The following is an 8,097-nucleotide window of genomic DNA, read 5'->3' on the forward strand; positions in this document are numbered from 1 at the left end:
GGCCTGGCCCCCCGAAGCGAAAGCGCGGGTGAGTGAGAGCGGGGCCGAGAGAGCTGGGGGGCCAGGGGCTGGGGGGGTGGGCGCACCCCGGGGCGGCAAGCCCGGTCCTAGGCCCCTGCGCGCCGCCCACCTCGGATGGGGGCTCACTTACCCGGCGCGTGTGGCACGCTGGGGTGGGCTGGTAGGGAGGGACGCTCGCGAAGGTGGCTGGACTGGGGGCGTGACTTTCCCCTCCCCCCCTGGAAGAAAACTTATCTCCCTTGGGGTACCCAATATTCTCTCCCCAGCCTCTTAAGAAAACTTAAAAAGGGAAGGAATAAAAACCTTCCAGTGCACTTCACTCCTCGAAGGTGGGAACATCGAGCCAGCCCATCCTGTTCCATTCTTTTTCCCCTGTAGGTATGGGACTGGCCCCTCCAGGCACAGAGACTGACTTTCAAATGTACATAACTGATTTTAACGGTTCTAGCACTGAGGATATTGTAAAGGACAAAGAGTGTGGTTAGAAACAACACTCCCCTGGTTCAACTCTAAGGAACTGGGGGTGTGGGCGCCTTGCAAGGTTGCACCCTCCCCACTCCCCCATCCCCACCCCCCAAGGCAAACACAGACTCAGGACCTCTCCCTGTCCTTTCTCATTGAGCTGCATACCGAGCCAGTGCCTGTCCCCGTCAGAGACAAGGGTCTGACCTCCTCTCCCTAGCTCCTCTGTGTCCAGTTTCTTCTTTTGGTCTGGAAAAAAAAAAATGCCCAGGACTGAGTGCAGTTGTACCCATAATAACCATGAAGACCTTGGGAATGACGGTTTTGGTGAGAATGGTCTGACCTCCTCTCCCTAGCTCCTCTGTGTCCAGTTTCTTCTTTTGGTCTGGAAAAAAAAAATGCCCAGGACTGAGTGCACTTGTACCCATAATACCATGAAGACCTTGGGAATGATGGTTTTGGTCTCAGTTTTTCCATCTGTGAAATGGAAGTACTGATCTGTATCCCTCCCAGCCTCCTAGTGATCGTATGACAAAATGAAAGTAAAAACAAATGGAAAGGGCTTTGAACAAAGTCAGCAGCATGCTGCTGTCAGCGTTGGCCTCCCGTGACACCCGGCGTACTCTCCCAGGGGTATCCTGGAGAAGCTGGGTTGCTTGTCGCACTGGACATTGACTTGGAGTTTAGGTGAAGGCTGAGATTTTATCTGTCTAGTTGACAGTTCATTGAAGTGCCTCCTATCACAGGAAGTTTCTGGTATGTGAGTTGCTTCATCCAACCTGGGGTGCTTCCTATAATTAAGTAGGAAAAAGTCTTTTTTCAAATCCTTTTTGCCGTAAGCACTTGATTCCATATTCAGCAGCGTTATCATCTTTGCGAAGTTCCTTGTCCTGTGAATTCTAAGTCACTTGCATGAGACTGAGAACTTAAAACATTGTTCTCTTAAGTTCCACGGGAAGGAACCAAGAGCAGAAAAGGGAACACTTCCTGGCGTTCTTACACTAGAAAAGTAACCGAGGAGCGCCATGTATCAGTAATGTTTTGTGAATTTTTCTGACCAGAAAGTGCAGTGCAGGGAATTGAGGACCTTTCAGAGGAGACAGCTAGGAACTGAATGAAGGCAGGTAGGTTTCTCTAGCTGATAGTCAGGCTTTCTCAGCAGAGGGCCCCGATCTTGCGAGAGGACAGGTAGGGGATGTCGGTGCTCTGTCCACATGAAATTCCCTTCTCTTGTGACTTGGAATCCCCACCAGTCACAGAGAGGTGGGTGATACAGAGAGGTGGAGGCAGCTGGGTTAGGGGACTTCGCAGGTGAATGGGAGCTGCAGGTGGCCCTAACTTTGCTCACAGATGTGGTGGGGGGCGAGGCTGGCCTTGATGTAGCAGCCTTCCCAGGCTTCTCACCTGGGGCGTAAGAGTGGTGAGGCCCTGGGAGGAATGCTCTCCAGAGTCCCAGAAAGCATTCTGAGAGGAGTTAGAATCATCCACACCTTCTCTTACCCGAGATCCTTTCTCTTAGTCTCTTGGTGTCCCCCACAAGCCCCCTTTGCCAGCAAGAAGTGCCTCCATTTCAGCTGATCTAACACTGGCTCTTTGGGTGGGATGTTATAAAGGTGAAGTTAGAAGAGGTGAAAGGACTACCTGTTGAAAACTGCTAGAAGCTTCTAATATTGCTGAGGAGTCAGGGATGGCTTATGCTTGTTTTTTTGTTGTGTTGTTGGTGTGTGTTTGTTTGTTTTAGTAGTGGCTCAAACAGTGTCACTTAGGGGAGAAAAGAAAGAACAACAAAAAAAGGTAATTTGAGTGAGTCTAAGTTTTCGAATAGCCTTTGAGGGCTTTCCGTGGGCCTTTTGGATTGACCACCTTGTGTCGCTTACTGGCCAAGGCAACCAAGCCTCAACCCTGAAAAGGCCTCCGGGGGTCCTCTAGTGCACACTGTGTCTGCCATGGAGACGTCTGCCCTCTTCCGCAGCCCCTGACAGATGGTCATTCAGGCCCTGCATCAACGTTTCTGTGTGTTTTTTTTTTGGGGGGGGGGAAGTGCAGGGGTGTGGGGTCCACCTTCCTGCTGGTAATGAGCCCTGAGTCAAGTATTGTGCTTCATCTGATGGGACTGGCCCCTCCAGGTACAGAGACTGACTTTCAAATGTACATAACTGATTTTATGCTTGCAGCATAAAATGGCTGCTTGCAGCCCCCACCACCCACCGCCTTTCTTAGAGGTTTTTGCTATAGGGCATGTGTGCTTGCCAGAAAGAGAGACAGAGAGAAAATGAGAAATCACCCCCCAGGGGGGATAGCCACGCCACAATCCCTTCTCCTCCATTCTCCTCTCGGGATCTTGGGCACGCATGCACATACGCCTGGTGTGAGTTTAAGCCACCAAATCTGGGACTTGAACCGCGGTTGACTACGTGGGAGTCCAGTGACATAGCCATTACACCAACTGCTGGTCCCACAGCCCCTTCTTAATATAGTGGTCAGAGCCTGGCCCTTATGACTTGGGCTTTCATATCACTGTTGTCAGCATCAGGAGCCAGAGATGTGCTTTTCTTCCCTATGGCTCGTTGCTAGCCTTTCTCCTCTGGGCAGGGTTCAAGGTCTCACTGCTGAGTAACCATGTTTGCATCCCATATGTGAGTTGTTTGCCTGTCTTAGACTGTACGTTCCTGGAGAGCAGCCCCTGTTTGCCTAGCCATTGTTAAGTTTTTGTGCCCACCTGTCACCCTGTTGGCTATTCAGCCATTGTTTATTGCTGGTGTTTCAGTCAGGGGTGCTAGAGAGATGCTGAGATCTAGAGTGAGGGGTGTGTGTGTGTGTGTGTGCGTGTGTGTGCGTGCGCGCGCGCCTGTGTATTTTTCTTCTACTTAGGGCTTCTGAGCCACAGTTCTAAGCTCAGTGCTGTTTGTGTGCCTTGATTTTGCAATTCATTGGCCATGCTTTAATTGTGAGATCTGCAGATGAAGGGGAAGAGGCTTAAATCATAATGAAAATCAATGCAGAAGGAAAAGAGTTTCCCACCCAAAGGGGAAATGACGCTGAGTAGCTGAGCAGCCAGTCCAAGGAATAATAATCTTAGAAAAATGCAGGTCCCTAGAGGAAAGGAAGTGCTTTGAGCCCAGCCCCTTCTGAGCTATTCACTAGCTGTCGCCTGAGTTGCTCTTAACTTTGTGGGCCAAGTTCGTCATTATCTTGGCTGCTGGAGAACCATCACACGGTGCAGTGAAGACCCAGCCTGGGCAAGGGGCAGCCCCCCAGAGGAAGAGTAACTTTCCTTGGGACCGTGGCCCCTTCTCTCCTGGCTGAGGCAGTGGGGGTGGGTTCTCCCAAGAAGCCTGTTTGCTTTTATCGAGGGTGCCTGCAAAGGAGGGGATGTAGGGGCGAAAGAGACTCGCTGTGGTGCGTGTGTGTTTAAAAGCCACATCCTTTTAACCTTGCAAGAGCCCTTTTATTGCTTCCCTCAACGTGTGTGCAGATGCTGGACTGCTGTTTTCTGGCCCGGGAGCTGACTGGTATGGCTCGAGGGAGACTGAAAGGTGTTTGGTGCAGCTGGGCAGTTTCTGCAGCCTAGTCCTGGAGAGCTGGGGAGGGAGCCTCTGCCCTCCCGGTGATCCCGCCTGCCTTCCAGCAGCCCTGCCCAGCTGGCTGAAAGCAGTTCCTGGAGTTAACTTGTCCTTGTCCAGAGACACTTAGAGAGAAAGCAAAAACCAGATGGCAGTTGTGGTTTCGTTAGCCACTTACTGCCTTCTTCTGTGGCTTTCCTCTGTCCCCAGTGTCCCTTCTGTATGCACAGAAGGTTTCAGCTGTTAAAAATGTCCCTCTCTTGGTAGAAGAAACAAGAAAAGAGACTAACTTTGGTCCCTCTTTGGACCACCTAGGCTCTGAGCACCTATGGGTGGTTGGCGCTTTTGCATTTCTTATTTAGCTCTCAAAACCATCCTGTAAGAAAGGGACCAGCAGCTAGCGTAATGGCTATGTCACTGGACTCCCATGTAGTCAACCGCTGTTCGCATCCCGGACCCGGTGGCTTAAAACTCATGCCAGGCTTGTGTGTGTGCGTGCCCAAGATCCCGAGAGGAGAATGGAGGAGAAAGGATTGCGGTGTGACCATCCCCCCTTGGGGGTGATTTCTCGCTTTCTGTCTCTCTGTCTGTCTAGCGAGCGCATGCGCCCTATAGCGAAAACCTCTCCAGAAAAAAAAAAAAACCATCCTGTGAGATATTATTTCCTTTTTATGGTTAGGAAAACTGAAGCCTGGCAAGGTGTGATCACGGAGTGATGGAGGAGGTAGGATTTAAATGGATTTTTGACCAAATCCATTTGCTCATTCCATAATATACCGAAGTCTCAGCTTTCTCATCCTTAAATGGAGCAACAGATGTCCTAGGTTATTTTTGTTTTTAAATTTATAGTGGCGTGCTTGTATGTGACAGTGAGAGAGCAAGAGATGAGCACACTTCGAAGGATCAGATCAGGCATGATCCCCTTCCTCCAGCCCTCTGACTCTTGGGCACTTGCACGCATGCCCAGTGTGTTTCAGGTGGACCTGGCTGGGGTACACACTGTGGTGTCCATGAGGGATCCAGCAGCTCTTGAGCAGCATTTCCACTGCACCCTGGAGCCAGCCCCAGTTGTCAGAGATCTAGAAGATTCTCTCCAGCTCATCATGCTTTTTTCTTCTCCCCTTCCTCCATCCCTTGCTTTTGCAATTTTATAGAGATTTGTGCCTAGGATCAGGTGGAGGAAGAGATGAACTGACAGTGACAGTGGGGATAACCTGCAGAGTAGAGGTCCCAAAATAATTTTTTGGAGGGAAGTGACCTCAAACAATAGTTTTTATACATGTATAAGATGGTATTTGACATAGAAATTGTGAATTATGTATACCCCACTCATATGCCAGTCTATAGGTGATTGATGCCAGAGGTAGCTACAGTATTGTCAACCCAGCTGAAATGAACTGGTGACTTTCTTAGGGGCCTCTCTCGGGAACGTGGAACAGTGGCTGATACCATGAGGTGGTGGTTATGAATACCTAGTCAGTAGGAGAGGCTAAATGTGCCCCATCCAGATGCTCTAAATTTGCTTTCTTTTTAACATTTCTGCCCTCTTCTTCCCCACCTACTCACATTGGTCTTGTAGACAGAAATAGACATTTCTACATGTCTTTCTCCTCTTGTCTTGTTAGAGTGTAGCATACGTCTCTGTCTGCATCACATTTGACTGATTGGTAAGTCAGAATCTACTTACGAGGCCTTACTATGTGTGAAGAGCCATGCCAGGTGACGAGGAGGTTGTCGTGTGTGCCTGCGATGCCCTGGAGAGAATGCTATCTTGTTGGAGCACAAGCATCAGGACTATAAAAAATGGGGACCTGGTGGCTGTGCAGGGGTGAAACATGACACTCTGCAAGGCTGACCCACTCATGCCCAGAAGGTCTCTTTGAGCCTGCCTGCTGGGCATGTGTGTGCCGTGATCTGGGGCGACTGAGAATCCCGGTGTCAGGACCCTGTTGGGGATGCTGTCTGTATCTCTCTCTCCTTACAGAAGAAATGAATGTTTATAAATTGTAAAAAGTGAAATAATGATTCGGGAGTGATTTATACCTGAAGAAAGATGGCAGTGGCTGAAGATTGCTGTAGATAGAGGTGGCTACAGCCTGCAGGAGTGGAGACTGTTGGGGGCTGGATCCAGGGATACTCTAGGGGCTAGGAAAGTGCTGACTTAGCTTTTGAAAATTGCTAGGATATGAATAGACAGGGAGGTGGGGAGGTCATTGGTGTAAGCAAAATCTCAAATGTTGAAATGTTCAAGACTTTTTAAGTGAAGGTGATCAACAGCCAGGAAGGCTGGAAGAGAGGATTTAGACCATTTAGGATCCAGAATAACTCGAGTCCTTGAAGACAAGCCAGGAAAGGAGGATTAGGGCCTGTTGTGGAGGGCTTTGGAGGCCTGTTTTAGGGTTTGATTTGATCTCATCCACACTGAGGAACCCCTGATGGCTTTTTTTTTTTGGAGAGATTTTCACTGTAGGGCCCGTGCACTCGCCAGACAGACAGAGAGAGACACAGAGACAGAAAGCGAGAAATCACCCCCCAGGGGGGATGGTCACGCCGCAATCCCTTCTCCTCCATTCTCCTCTCGGGATCTTGGGCACGCACGCACACGTGCCCGGCGTGAGTTTTAAGCCACCGGGTCCGGGACACGAACCACGGTCGACTACGTGGGAGTCCAGCGACATAGCCATTACGCTAACTGCTGGTTCCCACCCCTGATGGCTTTTGAGAAGGGAGCAGAATAGTTTGCTTGTTCATTGTCCATTTGTGCTTGGTACTGGGGCCTCATAGATGACCTACACACAGATTGCTCTTTCTACAGCCCCATAGTTAGTTCAAAGATATTGGAGTGCTTGTGGCATTGAATCGATGCATTGGGAGGAAAAGACTGAAAACAAGGCATGGATTAGAATGGGGGAAAACAGAAATCGAAAGGAACATGTGCAAGGGCTGTGTTGAAGAGTGAGGCAGGAGGACCAGGGGCTGACCAGCCATGGGTGTGGTGGGAGACTGCAGAGGAACAGCTTTGCCATTAAAAAATGCCACTTCAATTTTAGCCTGTCATTGTAAAGACCACAACTTGTCCCAGTAAAGTAGTCTGTGGAAAGCTGAGAATGTGGAACTGAACTAGCAAGAAGCCAGATTTGGCCTGGAGAGGCAGAGGGAAGAGGAAACTAACCCTTATCGGGTGAACATTTAGTGTAGACAGTGGGGAAGGGGAGAGGCCAGCTGAGGCGCCAACCATGTGAAGATGCAGTGGGAGATGGGGCTGTTTGAGCTGACTGTGGACTGGCTGATGATTTGAATATAGTACACAGTTTTGTTTTCATTTGCTGTAGGCTGTGTGCACTTGGCAGAGAGAGAGTGAGACAGGATAAATGTGAGAAAGCACCCCCGGAGGGATGGCCACACAGTAAGTCCTTGTCCTCCATTCTCCTCTCAGGATTTTGGGTGTGCACTCAGCATGCTCTGCATGTTTTCCAAGTCGCCAAGTCTGGGACTCAAACTATGTTTGGCCAGGTGGAATCCAGCCACCTTAACCACCATGCCACTGGCTGGCCCTAGTGCACGGCTTCTGTGTAAAATGCATGGTCTGTACAAGTGCATGTAAGTTACCATGTTTCTGCCTGGACTTGTCTTCTCATTGGGTACTGTCCAAGTTAAGTAGAAAAGGGAGAGCAGGGAGATGGGGGCCTGAGGAAAGGGCGTTGGGTTCAAATCTGAGTGGTCTGGGGACTCTCACGAGCACAGGAAGAAGCCTGCCTACAGTGTGGTAAGCATGGAAGATGGCAGATGTTGACCTCTCTGTGGTAAATTTTGACCGAGAAATGAAAGAGGAAAACCAGAGAGAACCAGACTCCTTGGTTCTTACTCCCTGTACCTGTTGTCAGTTTGGAGCTCTTCTTATCAGGAATTGGCTACACCATCCACCTAGTTACTTCAACCCAGAAGCTACCCTTCATTCTTCTGCTTCCTTCGCTCTATATCTTTTTTTTTTTTTTTTTTTTTTCTATCTTTGATCCAGTTTTTCACGAATACTTTTTTGTCTTGCTCTTTC

General features: G+C 49.6%; 1 protein-coding gene across 1 annotated transcript in view; it reads left to right on the forward strand.

Annotated features, from left to right (window-relative positions):
- Positions 1-8,097, forward strand: part of HEG1 (heart development protein with EGF like domains 1) — a gene marked incomplete at its 5' end in the record, with an annotated part of 92,464 nt that continues 84,367 nt past the window's right edge. Inside the window, one exon of the mRNA XM_006154592.2 lies at positions 1-28. Coding sequence (XP_006154654.1) covers positions 1-28 — 28 coding nt within the window. The remainder of the gene's footprint in view (positions 29-8,097) is intronic.

This window comes from Tupaia chinensis, unplaced genomic scaffold, assembly GCF_000334495.1.
Source record: "Tupaia chinensis unplaced genomic scaffold, TupChi_1.0 Scaffold000415_1, whole genome shotgun sequence".
NCBI classification, from domain to species: Eukaryota; Metazoa; Chordata; class Mammalia; order Scandentia; family Tupaiidae; genus Tupaia; species Tupaia belangeri.